Source organism: Hemibagrus wyckioides, linkage group LG01 (assembly GCF_019097595.1).
Source record: "Hemibagrus wyckioides isolate EC202008001 linkage group LG01, SWU_Hwy_1.0, whole genome shotgun sequence".
Lineage (NCBI taxonomy): Eukaryota > Metazoa > Chordata > Actinopteri > Siluriformes > Bagridae > Hemibagrus > Hemibagrus wyckioides.
In genome coordinates, this window is record NC_080710.1 from 21,303,160 (window position 1) to 21,325,277 (window position 22,118).

Genomic DNA, 22,118 nt, shown 5'->3' on the forward strand with positions numbered 1-22,118 from the left:
TGATAAAACAGAAGCTTCCCTGTCTGTTTCCCATCAGAGCATGCAATACATTGTGCAACAGAAATGTCTGGAATGTGTTCTGGCAGCTGAGTTTGCTGTTGTTGGCTTCATTGTCATGAGCATTTAGGCCCTTTGCACCTTTAAATTTTAGTGAAAAAGTGTGTACACCTACATGTTTATGGGTGGGGCAAAATGTGTGCAATGTCAAGAAGCTCTAAAAGCTGGAATATCACTGTGGGTGTGTTTCATAACTCCAAAGCACTGCACTGTTTTCTCAGTGCTGGGTGTTAGTACAGTGTCCTGTGTTAGTGCTATCCAACAACATGTGGAGATCACATTTTTTCACAGGTTGTTTTTAATCATTCAATAAGTTACACACATGGTGTGCTCCATAAAAGAAAAAAAACACTGCATAAAACTTAGTAACTGTCTGCTGCCCCCTACTGCATCATCACAATTGTCGGAATCCATGTGGTGACATTATTTTAGCTTTTAATGCATGTGTGAGCTGAAGTGTTTGAAAACTTTTCAGTTTTTGGGGTGAGCATAGTTTCCATATTAAGTCTGTGGAGATCACATGAAAAAAAAATATGGAAAATAGGTCCAGTTTTAATCATGGTACTTGGATAATATGGTTCATCAACAGGAAATGTTAGTAGTCACATGCAGTTTTTTCCAGAGAGTCACCCTTTTACATTTGTACATTTGCTCTTCCTTTCCAGTTTTTGGAAAAATATCCTCCAGAGTAGATCAGTTTGATGTTAAAAAGTGTAGCTAGCACTGATTCACCAACAAATCACTACATGAAATCACTGTGATGCAGATTCACCACTGATATTAAGCAATGCAGAAAATGAAAGTGGTTTAAGTTCCTCGTTGTGTGTCCTGTGTACCAGCCTGCTTTGTGTACAGTGTACTCTTAGCTAGACCTATAATTTGACTGCCTTTGTGCAAACTGAGAGTCAGTGTCTCGGAGTCAGTGTCATTTCTCAGATATGCCATTTTGTTTTCCAGTGTCAGCCCACTCTCGAAATTCCTGAATGTTTATGATCTTGTCTAATGTCCAGAAGTTGGCTGAATGTCACTCTTTTTTTTCATGCCACATGATTGTGGTTTCGAGGGTGAGTCATCCATGGCTGAATTGAGAGAGGCAAATATGAGCCTGACCTTTAAGAAGTTGTGTACTCTCCGACACACTATCAATAGCTTGTGCACTGGCTTCACAGCAATGAGCTTCTAAAGTCAGTCAGTCAGTACATTTGTCTTTTGCTGCCAACACAAGTGTTTGTATCGCACAAATCCTGTGGAGGAAAACTTTTAATGTATAATGCCTTGTTAAATCGTGTAAAAATATAGCAGTAGTTGATTTCCTAGTACAGTACTGCTGAAATAATTGTTCTTATTTGTTGTTGTGTACTTGTGGATAGCAAGTCCCTTATTTAATAAAAGTGTATGAGAAAGAGCTGTCATGAATAAAAATGCCACTGGAGTCAGTTTTAATTATAGTGCATAACGCAGTGTAATAATTACATGCTAGCATGTGTTACTTTGCTCCAGGCTGTTACTCGAGGCTATAGCATGCTTTAGGACCTTATTATTATTATTATTATTATTATTATTATTATTAGTATTATTATTATTATTATTATTATTATTATTATTATTATTATTATTATTATGGTTGTGTATTTCTTTTAAAACATGAATAAATAGCTAACATGGCTAAAGAAAGGTCTCTTATTCAGACAGATTGATCAATTAATTAACATTGCAGGATATGTGCAGACTTGACCAGTGTTATTGTATGTCCAGGAGGTATTGTGAAGCTGCACTTTTTTTCATTTTGAGTTTACCACCTAAATTAACTTGCATTCTATTGAGCGCTTTAAATTTCTTTAGTCTGAAAATCTATTTATGCCACAGAGAAATGAGATGATAGCCCATCTTTGTTGGTGTCACTGCCTGATCATTCATATCTTAAGCTTTGGAAGAGACGTTGGGTTCCTGCTTTTATCATTCAGGGATAATTGAGCTTTGGTAGAGGGATGTCTTTATATAACAGACAAAAGGCTTTTTACCAACAGGTAATTCATACCTCCAGGCAAGTAGCTGGTAATGTGAGAACCCACTCATGGCTCCCTAGCTGAATAGGAGTGTTTAATAAATGCCATTATCATGTACAGTCTATTTCCTATGTATTTGTGATAAATAGATACGTTTAATCGTATTCAGCCTTGCTCTAGGGTCACCAGTTTGGTCCAGAGCTTGCAATACTGTTTGAGTGGATATTTTGTAGATGTTTTTTCTGTATCTCTGTGGGTTTCGTCCAGTTCATTGATTTCTTCCACCTTCCATAAACATGGCAGTAGGTGGATTGGTTTCAGTAAATTGCCCCTAGGTATGAATATGTGTGTGCTCTGTGCCCTGTGATGGACTGGTATCTATTTCTGTTTTTTTCCCACCTCATACCCGGTGTTCCCGGGATAGACTTCGGATCCACAGCAACCCTTACCAGGATAAAGCTCTTACTTTGGATGAATGAATGAATGATGTTAGAGCTTATTTTAACCTAGCTGAAGTTAAAATCTATTTATAGGTTATTGGGTGGCTCTGATGGAATGAACAGTGCATGAAAATGCTATTTAATGAATGCTGCTTTAATTTTCAGAGTAATTCTGATCTAAGTCGAGCCTTGCAGCTGTAGACCATTTAAGTATAGTTTTGGAGTAGCATAAACACGAATAAGATAATGGATGGTAAAATGAGCAGTCTTTCAGCACCATTATTTACAGTGCCATATGTTGCTTTTAGAGCGCTATAAAGCATGCTATATTTAGGGTGTGTTGTGTATGATGGGAGGTTTCTAAGGCATCAGGGTATCCTGTGAGAGAGAAGGGGATTTCTAACCATCCCTAGCATTCCAGCTTTGCTTCTCTAATTAGAGCAAAATGGACACTTAGAAGGTTAGGAAAATATGATTGAAAGAATTGTTGATTGAAAATAATGCTAGAGAAAGTGTTTAAAGCACCTTTTATACAGTATGTATAACTTCAGACCTCCTTGTATTGCTTCATGTCTGATAAAGTTTACTAAATAGGTAGCCTAGGGACATAAACAGAGCCAAAATAAGATAATCCTATGTGATTGAAGGATTAATTCCAGATCAGATTTCCTGGTTCAGATAATCATAGTAAAGCTGGTGATCTGTGACCTAATCTCACAGAATAACTCTATCATCCACCAAGGACAGGCTGATCTCTCTTTGGTCATCTGAAGCCAAGTGGGTACACTTTCATCAGTTTCTGTCTCTGCCATCATGAACACTTCAGTCAGTTGATATTTATATCCATAGCAAGCTCTAATACCATGCTTACTGACTCCCTGGACACTTGCCCAGCCCTCTGCCCACCCCCCAAGGCCCCTAGCTGCCCCTCCTACCTAATGGCAAAGCCACCAGGGAGCAAGCTGACATATCCAAGCAGCAGGCACAGGCTGTCAAAATTAAGAAGGGGAGAAACAAGGCAGCACACACCAAACAAACTGGAGCCTCTTCCCTTCCCCTCATTCCCCCAGTCCTGCTCTCCTCGTCCTCCTCTCCCTCAACACAGCCTGCTCCATGAAGGTCATACCTGGTAGGTTAGCGCAACTGGACTGCTGTCCACGTTTGTCTGTGTGTCCATATTTTCGTGTGTGTTTTTGGCAAACCCAGTGAGTTGATTGTTGTTACGTTCAAGGGAGGAGGGGAAATGCATGCTCGCATCAGCATGACCTTCAGGCGGCCAGACTGAAATTCTATTCCATATTTAAATCCATCCACACTATGCGAGACTAGAATTACATGTGACATTTCAAGGCTTTTTCCATTCTACAATTCTTTATTTAATGTTAATGACTTCCCACTGAATGCTGTATGGAGCTAGACAAGAGGCGATGCTCTCAAACAAGCTTGACTGGCAGTTGTGTATTGACAAAGCTTGGTGAACGGACTGAAAGTGTGGGAGCATCTGTAAATCTCAGTCGTCTATGATTATGAGCTTTCGAGAATGTTGATTGTTCGCACATGGCATGAAAACGCTCCCACCTGTTTTTACCTCCAAGAATCTGTATACTCATCTTGTCAGGATTGTTGTGATTTGTTTTGTTTTTTTTTAAAGCTGCTATTGGTCTAGAGAGAGGGGAGGCCAGTGTTTGTTTTGATGTATATCAAGCTACATGGTTATGCAATATCATAAACATAATCTTCAACTGAAGCTGTAGAAAACAGCGTAGCATATGAAGCTTTGCTTTTTGTTGTTTATCTGTTTCTTTTCAGACTGTTCTGTATTTTATTTATCGCATGTATATTTTATCGCAGCTCAGTTTATTGAGTCTTATGATGAATTGAGTTTATTGAGTTTTCTGATCTGACTTTGTCTATACAGATGAATAATCGGTTGGTGTGGTCAGGAGTGTTCCCAGTACAAATATTTTTTAGATTAAGATCAGAAAAAGTCAGATGGGAGGGTTTGTTTGTATGAAAGGGGTGTATAAATGCCAAGCAAGAAAAGTACTACAAATCTTTGCCAGAAAAAAAAGGTTGGGCTTTTTTATTCTCATGTTGAGCTTTTTGCTGAAAGACATTTTACTACAGTACCATTTGTTTTTGAATGTAGAACCACCCCTGTTCTTTCTGGCACTCATGTTGTCCCCCAGTGTCCTTCCACCTGTTGCTGCCTGACTTGCCCCGGGCTTATCTCAGTGCTAATGCTAACTAGTCCCCTGGGATCTGTGTTCCCCACCCTGGTGCTTTTGGGGTACATCATCAGCCTCATAGCTATCTGCCACTGGAGGTTTGGAAACACCTTTGGGAGATTTATTTCTGTAAAATCTTCTGGCAATTCTGTTAAAGAATCATGTACTTTTTTTTGCTATGGCTAAAATTCCTTTATTTGTGTATTTCCAAACCCTCCTGGTAGATGTGGACAACTTTTGTACCATTAGTATGTATATTCTACCTAGAAAGGAGAATGTGGTGTACTTTCAAAACTTTGCTCTAATTACAGTCTAAATATTACATTTTTAGAAGTATGTTATATTCAGATTTTCCAGACTGAATAGTAAACATATAGAAGATAAAAAGTACAGCATGGAGAATGTGGAAAAATATAAATGATGGGGGAGTGACTGCTACCACCACTCTTGAGATTCAATTAAATTCAGTTTTATTTGTATAAACAATGGACAATAGCTAAAAGCTTTATATAATATAAAAAATCAGAATAAAAATGACAAAGTGTAAAATTTTAATTTATATTTATCACTAATGAGCAAGCCAGAGATGATGTTGGCAAAGAAAAATTCCCGACGATATGAGGAAGAAACCTTGGGAGGAACCAGACTCAAAAGGGAACCTATCTTCATCTGGGTGACAGTGGAGAGTGTGATTATAAATCATGTGCTAATGTTGTGTGTCCTAAGATCTATCTTGTGTCCTCCATCTATCACACTGTGGATTTATGTGCACTTAAGCTTGAACGAGTATGCTCTAACTTTGGATAAGACAAAGTTCTATTCCAAGTTCTCTGTCTTCTTTATTGTATCTTTTTCTCACATTCTCTACTTAAAATTAATGAGTCCCGTTGAAAGGAGTGAACAAAACCCAAAGCTGTTCATGTACATGTCGGTATGGGATGGACCTAAATGGGATGGACCTTTGTGCAGCTGTCAGTGGCTTAATTTCTCATTGTGCTCTACAATCGGGGGATATACTGCTGTTCACAGAGCCCAGGCTAGCATTCTAATAATGCTGAGGTCTATCGCATTACAAACTGTTGGGACTCTTTGGGAAAGGCATTTTGTGTACTTTCTCTCACACACCTTTACATGTCAGCGGAATATAAATAAAACTGTTCTAGAAGCTGTTCTTGATAGTAGGGACTCTCTCTTTCTCCCTCTCTCCCTCTCTCACACACACACACATACTGCACAAAGATTTTTATATGGAACTGGGCTGAGATGAAATAAAACTGCAAAGGTATTTCTACAGCAAGTAGAGAAGCTAGGCTACAGCAAGCAACTCTTTCTTTTTTTCTCACAGGTTTAAAATCTTTTTATGACTCGGTTTTACAGATGCAGCAGATATTAAAAGTATCAAGGGAGTCCGATACTATACCTGGTTTGTGACTCTTTAAGGAGTCACTTTTTTTTTACAGTGACTTTCTTTTATCAGTCTGTCTGTTTCTCTCTCTCTCCCTGTCCCTCTCCACCTCTCTCTCCCCTGCTCTCTCTCCCTAACTCACGGATGGTAATCTATTAACTGACCCCTGCTAGTGGAAACCAGTGAGAAATGAGGTGACTATTCTTTAGTAAATCTGGACTTCATATCTCAGCAATGTGGGGGTTTCCATGTTGAAGTTGCTCGAAAAACATTTGATTTCTCTTTCAGTCTCACCGTTCAGTGAAAGAGAAACTGCTCAGGGACAATCCATGTGACACGATGACTATCCTAACAGCTCATATTCACATGAAAATAGGAATCAGATTACAGAAGCAGCAGCAATGGTCATTGGTTTCAGTGCCATTGTCTCTTACCAACATAGCTATATCTTGAAGAATCTGGGTGTAGCAATACATAAAAGTGCACAGAAAAGCTGATCACTCTTTTAAGTAATGCTAAACCAGTGCTTCACTTGCCACATTGGACCAATCACATAACGTATGACAAAAGTAAAGACCATGTTCAGGCACTGTTTCAAACAGTTATGCATTCTTAATTAGCTGTGTATTTTCTGGTGTCAGACATTTCTGTTTTCATTTAGATACAGAACACTTTACAACACTTTCACTTGTATATTGTGAGCAAATGCCTTTTCAGCTGTCATTTAGTAACTTAATAATCCATATGGTTTACTTATTTTACTTGGAAGAAGTGCAAGAGATAGTGTATCGTTGCAGAGATCAGTAGTGGACAGTGCAAACGCTGAAGCGTGAAGAAATCGGTCCCATGAACAAGTGTGTTTTATTAGGTTTGGATGCACTTTTCTCAATCCTTTGAGAACAGATTTGTTTCGGAACATGCTACGACAGCTACAGCTTTCTCTGTGACTGCCTTAAAACTGTTAGTCAGATTTACAGATGTGTTTATTAGTCTGTGTAAGTAGAATTTCAGAAGTCTTAAAAATGTTGCTTGTCTGTAGTGCTTTATAATTTTTTTAGGTTCCAGTTTTTTCCACTGTCAACATTAGATTAAGATCAAATTACACCAGTATACATGTTCACAACAGTCTCTACTTTTTTAATTATATTGTTCCTTTTCTGTTAAAAACATTTTAGACCACTCCCAATGATGATAGCTCTATAATGCTGAGAATGTTAAGTCTTACAGTCTATAATGCTGAGAATGCTTATTAGTATGACATGGTAAAGTAAAACAGTTTTATAAATGGTTTTTAGAATAATAATTTTTATCTGCATGTGTTTATATATCTTGAGCATGATGGCTGTAAACATAAAAAAAAAGAAATTTCTGTGTACGGCTTCAATACAACTGTTTGGTAATTATAACTGACAGTGTTTTGGACAGCATGAGCCATTGCCTAGAAAAGCTACCATTGCTTCTAGAGGCAAGTGTGGAGAGATTATAGAACGAGCCTTGTTGTAGTTTGTCATTTTCCATAGCTCATTAAATGGCCACCTGCATCCTTTGTTTGTCTAACAGTCACACACAAGTTCAACAAAAATGTTGACAAAAAACCCATTTAGTAGTCTAGATCATGAAATAAACTTTGCTTAAAAAGTAGCACAGAGCTATGGAGATACCCGACTCTATGTGGTGAGTCAGGAGCAGCTGATGATTTAAACTTTTACATGATGTTTCTATGCAAACAAATCATCTTATGGCAGTAGATCAGCAGGCACGCTGAGTCGCTCTTCAGACTTCTTACCTTTCTTTCAACATTTCAGAGATAATTTTAAAAATGTAACTTTAACCCTTGATTATCTGTTTCCTGCAATATTTTAGTCATAGTTACATATAATCTCTCATGCACCAATTTTAGTCCACCAGACATGCACTAACCTGTGCTCTACAAACTATCTAACACGCTGATGTTCACCATGGGTTCAGATCTCGTGACTGTGAACATTTTTTTATTTTTTATTTTTTTTACTTGGGTCTAATCATTTTGAGCTTACTTTTTGAGTTTTACTTTTTCACATGTTTGACAGTAGTAGTAATTATTGCTTCATATTTATAGAGACACTTCTGCCGCAGGGTTGCAGTAAAACTGTCAACAGTGCGCTGTCAGGCAAGATTCCTGTGTCCAGCAGAGCAAAATTCAAGCACATACTGGCATAAAACCTCTTTTTCACACACACTCTAAATACCTCTCTCTCTCTCTCTCTCATTAGCCATCCTAAACGTTACATCACAAACTCATGTAACTCTCATGCAGTTTGTCATTTAGTTTCTCACACATTTTTTTAAAAAGAAAAGAACAATTTGTGATCTCAGTAATTTAAGGCCATTTGAAACATGAGACAACAAAGTTTTCAACATTTCAGCTAGCAAACCCTAAAGCACTGAAGTTTACATTTACAGGTCAATAATTATATATTAAAATTACTTTCCATTCAGCAATTTTAACAATATCCAGACAGAGATTCAGATACAGATTTTATAAGATTTTCCTAGTAAGAAATTGTTCATTAAGTGACAGAAAATATGAATAAACCCAGAATTAACATTTTGAATTATGACCACATTTATTCATATATACTGTTTAAGTTTTTCTAAATGCATTATTTAAGCTCTACATGACATTTTACTTTTATACCTGATGATATTCATCATTAAACAACATTATTACATGATTTAACAACATAAAATTGCATTATAACCCTCAATACATATATTGGTGCAGCCACACAAACAGGTTTCACACGACTGCTAGCTGGCCTTCGGTCTTTACCACAGCTAATTCAGTTTATTATGCATTTTGCATGTAAATAATAAAACAAAGTTTCATGCAAATGTTATACCAGTGTTTAAACCAGTTGTTTATACCAGTGAATCATCTCATCTGACCTGTACTTGTAGGTTTACTACTTTTTTTATTATTATTCTTTTCATGGATCATACTGTAGGTAGATCTCCATTTAGGTTACTTTGGTTTATTGATGGATGTTGATTGGACAAGGCTGTGTATATGCATATGTCCTGTGTTCATCCTGGATGATGACAGAATACCAGAAACTTATCTGAGAGCTTGATATCTTATCTTAGAATCTGACCTGACTTAATCTGAGAGTTTAAATGTCTCTTTGGAGCTTTCAAATAGCAAGTTCATTTTAATTATTCATTAAGAAGTAGTTTTTATGTAGTGAAATTCTGTGGTAGATATGAGAAATGTTTTGTTTAGACTGAAATTTTCTCCTGCTGTTATTCTATCGGACGATTGTGTTTATTGTCTTCCCGTGACGCTTGCAGGGGCGTGTGTGTGTGTATATATATTGCTGTAATGGCAGGAAGCTTGGTGGAACATGGAATGAGGAAAACAAAAGCCTCATTGACAGTCATTCATTTCTAAACATTTAGAAGTGCGTAGTGTTGAAATGTTGAAACGGCAGAATTATTTGCACGAGATAAGCTATGGAGAGAGATCTACATTTTTATATGACAAAATGTGTTGCACAGGTAAGTTACAGTTCATTTGATAGATCTGGGCACTGGGAGGGTTTTAGCTAAAATGTGTTTGCATGAGTGACTTTTCTGCACTCCTGAGAGCTACAGTACAAGCACAGCTTTACAGGTTAAAGGTAACCGGTGCATCATTAACTTGGGAGTCAGGCTGTGCATGTGTTTCTTTATGGGCTTTGCTAACATTACATAACAAGGTTAACTGAAACTGCCATCGACATGATCCAGCAGGGCAGTCTCCTGGATTTTGCTATACACATTTCATTATACAACTAGGATTATAATTGTGTTGCTTATTTTGTTTTATATCCCAGCAGTAGTCATGTGCAAAATGATTATTTTATATTAGGAATCATAAACTATGATGAGTAAATAGCTACACCATTAAACCATAAAACAAAGCATTCTATTTATCCTTCATGTCACTGGAGTTTGCTGTTTAACAATTTAAGCATGATTATACTCAGACAGGCCTGGTTTACTAGTGGGTAAGGATGGAGTTCAGTGACACTGAAATAGTTCTTTCTCTTTCGTTTTTCTGTAAATCCTTCTCTAAATTTAACAGCTTTTCATAGTAGTGCTTGTACAAGCTGGCTCACTGTTTATTATTTTTATACGCAGCATATTATGGGTTCAACAGTAAAGGCTAAATAGCATCAGTGGTACTGGTAGTAGTTGGCAGTGGTTGTGTTTTGTGTTTTCTCGCCATCTAGTGATGGATTTATGAAGTGTCATAAGAAAAAAATCAATACGCTTACAGTGTCTTAAGTTAATTTTATGGAGTTTGTTTGTTTATTTGTTTGTTTGTTTTGTTTTAACAAAAAAGCTCTAATTGAGTGTGTCTGTGCTCCAGAAACAGTTAAATTTTTAATTTCCCTATAATTCCACTCTTCCTGTAGTCAACTGTAGACAGTTCACTCATTCATTTTTTTATTTATTCATTTGTTTATTCATTAATTCACTCATTCATTTATTCATACATTCATCATTAGTAATCCTGGTCAGGGAGTCTGTCCCAGGATCACTGGGCGTGAAGTGTTTACACCCCGGGTTGGTGTATCCTTTTAACCCTGCTTAATCACAAATATAAAAAGGTCACTTGCTAAGACTTAAAATATAAAGCTCCTCAGACATGCTGCTTGTTGCTCCTTACAGTCCGCAGTATCCACACTGCCTTTTAACTATGTGCTCAGGATGTCCTGAACAATCATCTCCATTAGAGGGAGACAGCAGATAAGGTATCATTTGTACTTTATTGGGTTCCAGTGTGCGGAATGATCTGGAACCTAAAGCCTGACACATCAGATTTTCCCTGCGAACTGTAAGATGAGTCTTTTGAGCTCCCAGCTGCTGATGCCGACACATGCTTCATCCTCAAATCCTGTTTTAATGCAACATTGCCATTTGATCTGTGGATTCAGGTCACTATAAATATGAAGGGATCATGAGTCAGCACAATGGCTCTTGAGAAGAGAAGGTGAAGGACACACGGACACTATCAGGGACAGCAACGTAGTATCAGAATCAGAGCTTTATTGCCAAGGTTTGTTTGTGCATACAAGGAATTCAAGGAAAACCACAAATGGTTTTTACTTTTACTTCCACTTAATTCTAAAAAAGAGATTACAGATATTGTAGTGTGGAGGGTGTGAACATTCCTCTTTATCTAGGTGTGGCAGCTCAGCACACGCTCTCACAAGCAGAGAAAACAGAAGAAGGGACAGAGAAGGAAAATAAGACAGAGTACGAGTTAGGGTAGGATCCACCTGTGTTGGAGAAAAGATTGTGTTACACCCTGCGAAGGAATGTGAAGGCTGCCATTTTAGTCACCTTCCTACCAAAGGTGTCCTGTTTCTTCAAATTACTCATTAGGGAAAAGTCCGCTTAGAATCCCCCCACCCCATAAAAAAGAAAAAAAAAAGATTAAGTAATAGCTGGAAAGTTTCTGTCCTTTAAACTCATCTACTAGTAATACAATAATTTTAGCCTTTTGTTTCTTTCATACGAGAAAGCTCCTCCTTTATCAATGTATATAATCTCGTCTTATTCAGTTTAGGATTTTAACATGTTCATACTGAGTGCTGGGTGATGTGTATGCTCCTCATGATAGAAGTAGCATAAGAAGTATATATAGTTATTAATTTTAATATATAGTGTATTGTTTAGTTAGTTTAGTCATATAATAAAGATACCAAACTGTACATTCCCTTGTCTTTGGAGTGGTATCATTACATCACATCTTTTACCTAGAAGGTCCATGTGGTGCTTTTAGAACTACAGTGGTCCATACGGTGCTTTGAAACTTAAATCATTTATTAGTTTTACCAAAGTTTCCAGGTAAAACATGCATATTGAAGGTACAATATGTAATAGACCACCCCACCCAAGTGTCAAGGAAAAGTGGTCTGCATGATCTTAGCCCTTTTTGCTGCCTAAGCTGGAGTAACACTTGAACATGACTAAAAAATAACAAATTGGGAATTCCTTATTTTCCAACCGCATGACTAAATTGATTGATGAACATAGAAGACACTGTGAGATGGAAATAGCCCATAGAATATAACTAAATCCTCACATGAAAGCCTTTATTGTTGAAAAGACCCGTCTGGACTAGAAGTAGCATAATAAGCACTTTTGCTTCGGGTAATGGGACGTTTCTTTTGCGTGCCGTTGCAGAAACAGTCCGCTGACCAACTTGTTCCACAGTCTCCGTGTGAATCCATCAGTGAAGGCCCTCTTTAGCTGGAGAGCCTGTTGTGCCTCTCTGTAACATTCCTGAAGAATGAATGAAGGTGCAGTGGAATCGCCATGTGAAGCAGTGCTGGAGCTGCTGTGCTCTGATAGATTTGCCTTAAATTGTTGGGTTTCTGTCATTCCAGGCATGGATTTCAATATTTAATCCTCTTTGTCTCAGGCTCTGATAGATGAAAGTATATTAGTATCATTCACTGAACAGTTTTTTGGTCGTTTCATTGTAATAATATTTCAAAATCTTAGTGAGGATTCACCGGAACTGGTGATGATGATTCATCCACTCAGATCGATGATCTCATAGAGTGCTAGCTTGCGAGATAGATGAGGAGGTCTCTCGTGTCTGAATGGGTGGGGATCCCTGACAGCGACACATACACATAGTGACTCTTACAGACGCTGTGGGATAAAAAAAAAAAAAGATACGCGTATAGAAAGAATGATAATCTAAAATTTACATCTGTAATTTATATGTTTCTGTTTGGATATTTCTGTCCACTGTTAAAAGTGCTTTGCAAATAAAATTGAATTGAATGTTTATAGTGACTCTTACACATGCTGATGGCTTCCCAGTTTAAGTTACGCTAATGCTAAAATATGACACTGTGTGGCATTTGTCTTTGAACATCAAAATAATTGGCAGAAAACAGAACAAAGCCTAAATCTGCATAATCCCCCAGTGTGGCTGGTGATAGTGCTACATAAACAATCACTACTTCACAGATCACTAAAATCTTCATGTTTAATCTCTGGTTCATGGTGATATTCTGTATTTGTTCCCTAGTACAGGGATTTAATTCCTCATGATAGGCTTACTTGTAATGACATTATAGACGTTTGATCTGTTAAGCCACTCCAAGCAGTGGAGCTCTATTGCTCCTGGGGATAATGTTTGAATTTCTTCTGCCACTCCTTAATTCCTTCACTTGTAGGGACACATGTGTATAAATGCTAAAGTCATTAGTTAAGGTGTGTCCCTCCACGTCTGGTGCAGAACGTCTCAATATCATAAAATAAACACATGCGCGTACTGTGCAGCAGTCAAGCCTGAACAGGTAAAGTAATAGGTTGTGTCTTTGTTGTTAGAATTGCTAGAACGATGTCACGTGGGAAAAGGAGCATAATTCAGCAGCTCTTTATCAATGCTGCATTGGGTCACTCCGATGGCGTGTACTCTAATAGTTTAGGATGGACTATCGTAACACATGTAGTCTGTGTTGATAAGACATCCTGTTTGCTTTTGGCAGCAGGTTTTATAGACATGAGTAGGAATGTATTACACAATGCAGGATCTTTTAGCTTTCTGGATTTTAATTAAAAAAAAGCTGAAATTAGAGTCTTAAAGTCTAATAGTGACCAGTCTCATATACAGGAAGGCCTGTGGTTTGTTGTTATGGAGATGGATAATCTGTACAAATTTAGGTTGGGGAAGATGTGTAAATACGTAAAACTGTAGAAATACCAGGAAGTATGAGTAATGAGTAATTCTTCTTGTTTTTATCCATTTTAGCATAGCAGATACGGTTCCATATTGTTGGCATAGATGCTGGAGGTGTGTGTGGGTGCTTAAGGCTTGTATGGGGTGGGTGACTAACTGTACCATCCTGTCGACACCTGAATGCCACTCCTTTTCCTCCACCCTTCCTGGCAACATGACTAAGCCATGAAGTAACATTCCAGATTAATTAGTAATTGTGAACGGAGTTTATGCTTGTGCTTGTAAAAAATATATTGGCATAATGCAAGTTCAGTTAGGTTCATTCAAACTGAAAAAATTTACATATATATATATATATATATATATATATATATATATATATATATATATATATATCACAAAAATATTCACTGTGACTCTTGTGTCCATCTCAGTCCAGTGCAACTTTCTCCTTAATCTCCTTTAATGCCTTATTTTCATGCACCTAATGTTCAAGGTGTGTGTATGTATACAGTGTGGATGTGGGTGGTACATGAGGCATGCTGGTAACCACACCTTGAGTTCTAGATCTTCAGTCCCTCCCTCTTTTCCTGTCCTGGCAGAGCAACAGGGCAGGCAAAGCCAAGCCCACAATGTCCTCCGAAAGCTTAGTGGAAACACATACAGAGCAGGGACAGGCCCACACCACGTAGCCTGTAGGCATCTTTTATGCTGAAGGAACGCAAGACAGAAAGGAAACGTGAGCTGACAGAGGAGAGAACAAAACCCAACCAAGAAAAGGAGGAAGTCCATTTCAGCTGGAATACAACCACAGCACTGCAGGCTGCTGCTGCAGCTCTGAAAAGTAACAAGAGTTTTGAGGACATCAACCTGTGGCTGGTGACAAGAAGAAAGTCGAATCCAGATTGTTTTAGCTACCTTAAGACTGATACAGAGAAATGAGTAATACAAAGAAACAGAGGAACATCTCCTCTGACAGCATGGGGAGATCCAGGGTGCCCTCAGACGATGGCTTCTACCAGGGCATGCTTAAAGCCATGGATGGCAGGAAAGGTACCTGAGTGAGATCTACCTTGCTGTTAGCAATTAGATTAGGAGAAAACTAATTGAGTAAAGCTAATGAAAATATACAAGTGTTATTATCGGCTCACAACGGTTAATCATTTTGACCTAGTTTTTTAGCTACTCTGAAAAACTTGCTGCCAAGTAAATGCTAGTTTATGATGTCTGTATGTGGCTGTGCTAAAAGAGGTCCTGCATAGTTTGTGGTTTTCTCTTGGAAAGTGTGCAAGTACCCACCATAACTTTTACCATAATTCTGTGCTTTAATGCATTACTGAGGGTAACAACTAGAGTTATACTTTGTGTTTAAGCTTGTATTCTTAGTTTTAAAGTGCTAGTTCCAGGTGTTTGCACTCTGCTGTATCAGGATTGATCTATGATGGAGCACACTGTCTTGCTTTACTGCTAGACAAAAAATAGCCACAAATCTCTGATTCATGCAGTAAACCTTTCAGATCAGGTGTCCCTAACTTCTTGAGTTTAAATTGAAAAGATCCACACCCCCTTTATCCTATTGCCTTCTGCTACTGTAGATGAACAAACATAAAACATCCTGAGCAAATAGTGGTTCTGGCATCAAGACAATGGCAATGATTAACGTACTGTTAATTCTTTGTTCATTGTTATTGGCCATTAGTATTTAGGGATTTTTTTGTTTTGTCTTTCAACTTTGAATGCTGTATGCTTTCCTGTGTCTCATTAATAATATATTACATGTTCCATGATTAGAGCTGAATTAGAAGCAGTCACTCGTGTAAGATTTCTGTGTTCCTGACCTCACATTGCCCAGTGGGTGCGGTCCGTTGTAAAGTGGCAGCAGTGATGGCTTAACCATTAGCACAGAAATGCAATAGCAGATGAGGAATTTTCGAACTGTAAACTCAAAGTGCATGCTCTTTAAGTGTCTCAAGTATCAAAGGCTATTCAGGAGGAAAATTACGATGGGTTGATGTTGTAATCTACATATTGTTCTGCACTGGGAAACACCAAAAAAGGAAGGCTATTACTGATGAGGTGGATTACTCCACCCTCTTTGAAAAAAGTTCAGCGGGTACTCACCATGGCAACGTTGATACAATAACACTCCACCCGGCGAAGTGGAGAGAAAGTTGTGTGTTAGAGGTCTGACGAGGGTGTGTCACTGGTCTGAGATAAGCGGCTTTAACGACCCTGGCTTATCATTTTCTTTTCAGCTATGTGACTATCTAAAGGATTTAGTCACTGTGGTTTCGCTCATGTATTGTAGCCATAACAAGTCTTGCTCACCAGTCATGTTGATTGGTCAGGCCATTTCCTCTGATGACTAAGATAATTTTTATCTGTGAGCAACATCACAGTGAGGCAAAAACGAGTATTTGGGTCTCTTATAGATAGCAGAAGTCACCATCTAGTTATCAAGGTTTGAATCAGTGAATCATTTATATTAGGCATGGGTCCAGTGCATGCAGGAATAATCAGTTCCAAATGTGTCATTTCATGTTCATTTGATCGCAAAAGTCAATGATGGGAAGACACGATGACAAGACTTTCTTTAGTTATTACCTGGTAGTGATTGAGACAAGCATCATGATCTGTTATTCATGAAGGAGCATCAAGCCAACTTATTTGTTCATCTGGTCAGTCTAATAGTGCACCGGTTACCTATGTAGATGCTGTTAATTTATCTTGTAACTTACTTCTGGTAAATTAGTTCATCTTAATATAGATAGGTTTTACTGGCTTGCTCAAATGGTTCATCACATACAGTATATGTAGGGCCAGGAAGTACAGTTTATATATAGCGGTGTTGACTGCCCTTTCTTTATTAGAACATGACTAATCACTGGACCTCTTGGTAAAATGAATCAGTGAATCAGTGGGTTTATAATCCAAAATGGGTTCAATATTTAAAATAGTGTATATACTGGTGTTCCCTGTGTGCTTCTGATAACTGAGACCTGATCTGTTACGCTGATTCATTTTGCCTAGTAGTGTTGTGATTTCCAGTGTTCTGTCTGTACATGTGTATATGTGCTGCTCGAGGCCATCCCCTGAGCTCAGATTCTTACTCCGCCTAGCACAGTTATAGACCCAGCTAACCATGCCAAGTGATCTGCCATGTGAATACCCATTTCAGAAGTGTGTGCCCCTGAGCCAGTTTCTGCTTGTGGCTTGGTATGAGGTGAACGTGTCTGTGCAAATTGTAGATCTTGTCATTATATGTATTTGGTCAGGCTGAATCAGAAGTGATACAGACCATCACTGTCTACTTATTCTTACTCACATGATTCTTTATTTTTAAAATGGATTTTCTGCACATGTTTACCTCTGCTCAGTTTATCTCGACAGCATCCTTAACGACCGTATTGGTGAATGAAGAATGGGCAAAGGGTGAATTCATGATGTCAAGTCCTAAAAATATAACTTGTTACTTTTTTGTGTTTTATAGATGAACGGGACAGGGTGCAGAAAAAGACTTTCACAAAATGGGTGAACAAGCACCTGATAAAGGTAAGTCAAATTACTCTGTTACTATTTCTTAAAATGTTTCAACAAACACATGCTCAGTTCACACGTTCAGTTCTTTCAAGTTGTTATAGTCCGATTTTTATACCTTATCAGTGGGAATAGAGATGTATATATTATTCAATTCAAATGTTGAAGGGAAAATCAGCGAAAAATATCAGCGAATGCCAACCATAGTATTTTTGTGCTAAAAACAAAATGAAGCAGAGTTCACTGACTTTTAATGATTTTGATTTAGCAAAGTGATGACCATTTTTTATTTTACATCTTTATTTTATCTATGTTTCTGAAAGACATATGCCTAAGATTGGAGTCAGGTGGAAGGAGAACCTCATAAGGAAACACTTTTATGGTTCAGTATGGGAGTTTGGCATTTGAGGGATTAAGGGATTAAACTTGAAGGCTCTTGGGAAAACATTTGTTTTCCATACTCTTTGACTGTCTCATAAATCTGCATCAAGAAACCAAACGGCGAGGCAAGCACCTTTGAGGCATCAAAAAAGTTAACAACAGTAGTGTTCTTTTTAAAATGAGGTCTGTGTCTATTTTACAATGATGGAATCAACAAACCACCATGATCAACGTTGTTTTAGGAGTGTGCAAATTATACACTTTTAAATAATGGTCTTAATAGATTATCCTGGATAATCTGGATTAGCAGGATCTGAAGACCTCTGCTGAATTTATTTTACAGTTACACTGGTCTCTGGCTGATTCTCTTCAGATCAGATGCTCTAACTGCTGGAAAAAGGAGCAACCTTTTTTCCCCAGGCACTTTATCATGTCTTGGTTGAACAACTGCAGCTTTCTGCTTGCAAGCCCACCAGCTTTCACTTTGCAAACAAATTCAAAACTCATCAGCACGTCTGGTCTTGAATCAAAATGCCTCTTTTTCTCTCTTCACCTTTTTTGTTTTTGATGCTTAAAAGTTACTGATGTGTCTGTGTAAGTTATAAGAAGTCATAATTTTATCCAAATGACTAGTCAGTAAGTGAACGGCATCTAATTCTATCACCACCTTGGTGCTGTTTAAAACTCTTCTACATCATTATGGTGGGATAAACTGCTTCTTATTTGTAGGTCACTTTAGCTACATGCCAAATGGATACATGTAAATATGTAGTATTTTTTTTACACCTAGGCAACAGAAGTGTTATTGTAAAGTGCAAAATTTACACCAGTAGCTGAAAACATGTTGTCGGCAAACTATTCATAGCCCCTTTCCCATAATGTACCTCAGTCAGAGCGTTGTAATTATTGCTAAAGACCAGCCAATTTATCATAGTCTAGTAAGAATGATGACAGGTTCTGAGAGCGGAAAGATGGATTATAAAAGGCTAAATGAGAATCCCTCTGGACTTTATCGTTTTGAAAGCAAATCAGCTTCTGTTACATAACAATATGCCATGTAATTTTTTAACAAAAGCAGCTGCAGAGTTATCAGTAATAACATGGGGTTTCTGTTTATACTGATCAGCCTCCAAAAGACTAAAGACTCCCATTCATTAAACCGTAAAGAAAAAAAACCCCTCTTACACAAAAGCCTATTCTGTAAAAGTCCAGTCTAATGCCAGAATCACAAACCTTGGCTTAAAAAAGCTGTTACGAGAACTGTGTGGATGTGAGAGTGACTCAGAGACATCTGGATTTATTTTGCTGCTCTATAGAGGCAGACTGGCCTCCAGTAGTCTGTGTGTTTGGCTGCGGGTGGCTGTCTGACTGCCTGAGACCTGCAGCAGCAGTCTGTCTCCACTCAGCCCTACATGAAATTCCTCTGACATTCATTTAAAGACCGTCACTGCAGTGATTAAATCTTAAAAGTGGTGTAGAGAGAGAGAGAGAGAGAGAGAGAGTTAAAAAAGGGCTGTATTGTCCCTGCTGCTTTAATATACAAAGCTGTATCTAAACGCATTTCAACTTTGATAAAATGCAGCATTTTCATAATAGATTATTCAAGTTCAGCTGAAGGATATTAAAGTAGAGGTCATGTTATTATCAAAACATTAATAGGTTATTTACTTGTTAGAATGGAAAGTCCTCCTAGATTGGGTACTGTAAAAAACGTGTAATAGATCTGAGTTAAAGGTCCACTTTCTGCCCTTTAAATCAAATTGGTTTATGGCATTTTAATGGCTTGGACTTGTGTCAGAAGAATAGGGCGTGTCAAGAGAAACTGGTTGTAATATAAAACACAAGTCCAATTTTGTTTAAACTATCGAGAGGGAGGCTTGTAAAAGATTTAGACTTTACATAGTCTGTGAAATCAGACATCCACTGTATGCAGGATGTATTTTCTTGCTTTATTCGGCAGACCAACTGTATGCCGTTACGTCGCACTTGGATACAACAATGAATGCAAAGGTTTAAATGTTACCTCACCAGACAGCACGATGCTGCTGACTCTGTACGGGCGACTCTGTACATGTACACTGAAAGCCAGACAGACAGTGATTAAATGTTATAATTAACAAAGTGCTAATTTTACACTGGCTTTTACATGTCAGCAACTTGAAAGTGAAAACAAGAAGACTAATAGCTTCCCTTTAACACAACACAACAGCAAATTATTGCTTAGTGTTGATGGACTGGTCTTAATAAAGAGGCAGTCTGGGAGTGGTGTGAAAACTGAAGCAGTATAGACAGAGAAGTGAACATAATGGCCTCTGTGTTGTAGTTTATTACTCACACCTCTACATTTCACAAATGTAGCAAATATTCCATTGGTTAAACTGGGGGAAGCTCAGTAGTGGAGAGATTTTGGCTCTTCCTAAGATAGTACATGTTGCAATGCTGACCCCTAGTGGTAACATCAGTGCATAATAAGGAGGGTGCTAATTCCTTCTGTAAGCAAGTACACGTAAGAGTAATTTGTTTCACGTTTGTTGGGTGTATATATAAGAAAAGGAAGGGTATAACAATAGCCATAACCAAGAGTATGAACAGATAATGGATGTGTAGTATAACACTGCTATGCATCTTATATCACATCTAATGGTTATGTATTTATGTTGGGATCAGTTTGGAATGATAATGTAAGGTTTTATCATCATAAAAACAACTTCCTTTTGCAGCAGTAAATGTTCAGTCCGATCCTTTAAAGCAAAAACTGTAATTAAAAACTGACATCAGTCAGGTTTTAATTAGAGCACTAAATCACGAAACAGTCCTCAGGGTTCTTCGAAAAAGTCCATATTTTTGCTTTATAGTTGTGTGGACCTCTCGAGAGCCTGAAGACGGTTTCTTAAGAGGCAGTGCAGTTCCTGTAGGTTTATTATTTAAATGTTATCTTTAATGCAAGTTTTTGGCTGATGAATCTAGTAACGCTAAAATGTATGTATATATATATATATATATATATACACACACAAGTCTTATATTTGGATTACTGGTAGATTTTGTAGCTCTAGATCCTAAACAGCTTCCATCATTTATGAATGTGCATTATTCGTGTTTATAAATGTGTCTAATTCCTAAGTCAGCTTTAATTTTTCACTTTTTCTCCTTTAGCCATTGTAGTTGAGATTATATTGTATTAATTCATTATCATTTAATTGCCACTTAATTATCCTTCTCTTCTCTTTTTTCATTACTACTTTGTCTTTGCTCATCTCATGCCTCTTCTCTTCATGCAGCACAAGAGAGCAGAGGTAGGTAGCATCTGCACACAAGCCTCAGCAGGACTGGAATCTGCTGCATTTTCTGACCTGCATGAGTTTCCCTCTCTCCCCGGGGGATTTCTTTCTTTTTTCTTTTTTTTTGCGCTTTAATGTGGAGTTTCTTATGCTGTCATGTAAAGTATGAGGAATGTGGTCTTGGCATAGAGTCAAACTGCTTATAGATTTTATAAGCAAGATCAATTGTTTTTTGGTGTTTTTTTAATAAAACATCAGCAAAAGAAGTCCACAAGGCTTTTACTCGCTCATCACTTGGGTGTTTTACATGCACCATTACAGCACCCTTTTGTTTGCTGAATTGTTTTAATGAGTTGCAGCACTGGGTGGTTTAAAGCTATATCTGTGTGGCAGTCTGGGGGAAAACCCAACATCTATCAATGTGGCTGATTTCTAACAGAAAAAATATATTTTTTTCAGGATAAATATATATTTTTTGACACTTAAAATTATGAGTATATTTTGCACCAGTAACATAGAAACATTTAATTAATTTTTCTAGGCTACCTGCACATCATGTAGCCAGTTTAATGCAGTGGTACAAGCAGTCATTCTGCCTAAAGACATCTAAAACCTTGCTAGAATATCCTCAAACTGTGAAAGCTGCTGGATATGTGAAATAGTCTAATGAAATTTGTTTGTAATGAGAGATCAGCTATCAAAATGTCTGAACACATTTTAGTTCAGGAATAGGATTCAGAACTTTTTATTTATCCAAAATATCAAAATATTACCAAGGGTTTTTGTCCCAGGCCACCACACACATTATTAAAAGCATTGCTTGGTTCCTCTACGGCTGTATATCCAAAACATTATTGTTTATATGAGTACATCATTATGGTTATGAGTAAAGAAGCAAAAAAAAAATGGGGATAGAGGATTGTTTCTATATATCTTCAAATCTCTATGAGTCTACTAAATCATCTGTCAGTATGGTAGGCAGCTGGTATGTTGGCAGGTGTGTTTCTACTAAAGTCAAGGTTGCTTTCCTGCCCTGGGGGGGGCATGCATTCCT

The 22,118-nt window shown here is 37.7% G+C and overlaps 1 protein-coding gene across 3 annotated transcripts in view; it reads left to right on the forward strand.

Annotated features, from left to right (window-relative positions):
• Positions 1-22,118, forward strand: part of plecb (plectin b) — a 104,685-nt gene that overhangs the window by 54,635 nt on the left and 27,932 nt on the right. For 2 of the 3 annotated variants that reach the window (XM_058395717.1, XM_058395557.1), the window contains exons 2-3: positions 17,356-17,417; positions 21,065-21,079. In XM_058395717.1, the coding sequence (XP_058251700.1) occupies positions 17,356-17,417; positions 21,065-21,079 (77 nt within the window). The remainder of the gene's footprint in view (positions 1-17,355; positions 17,418-21,064; positions 21,080-22,118) is intronic. The other variant, XM_058395632.1, reaches the window with a different exon arrangement.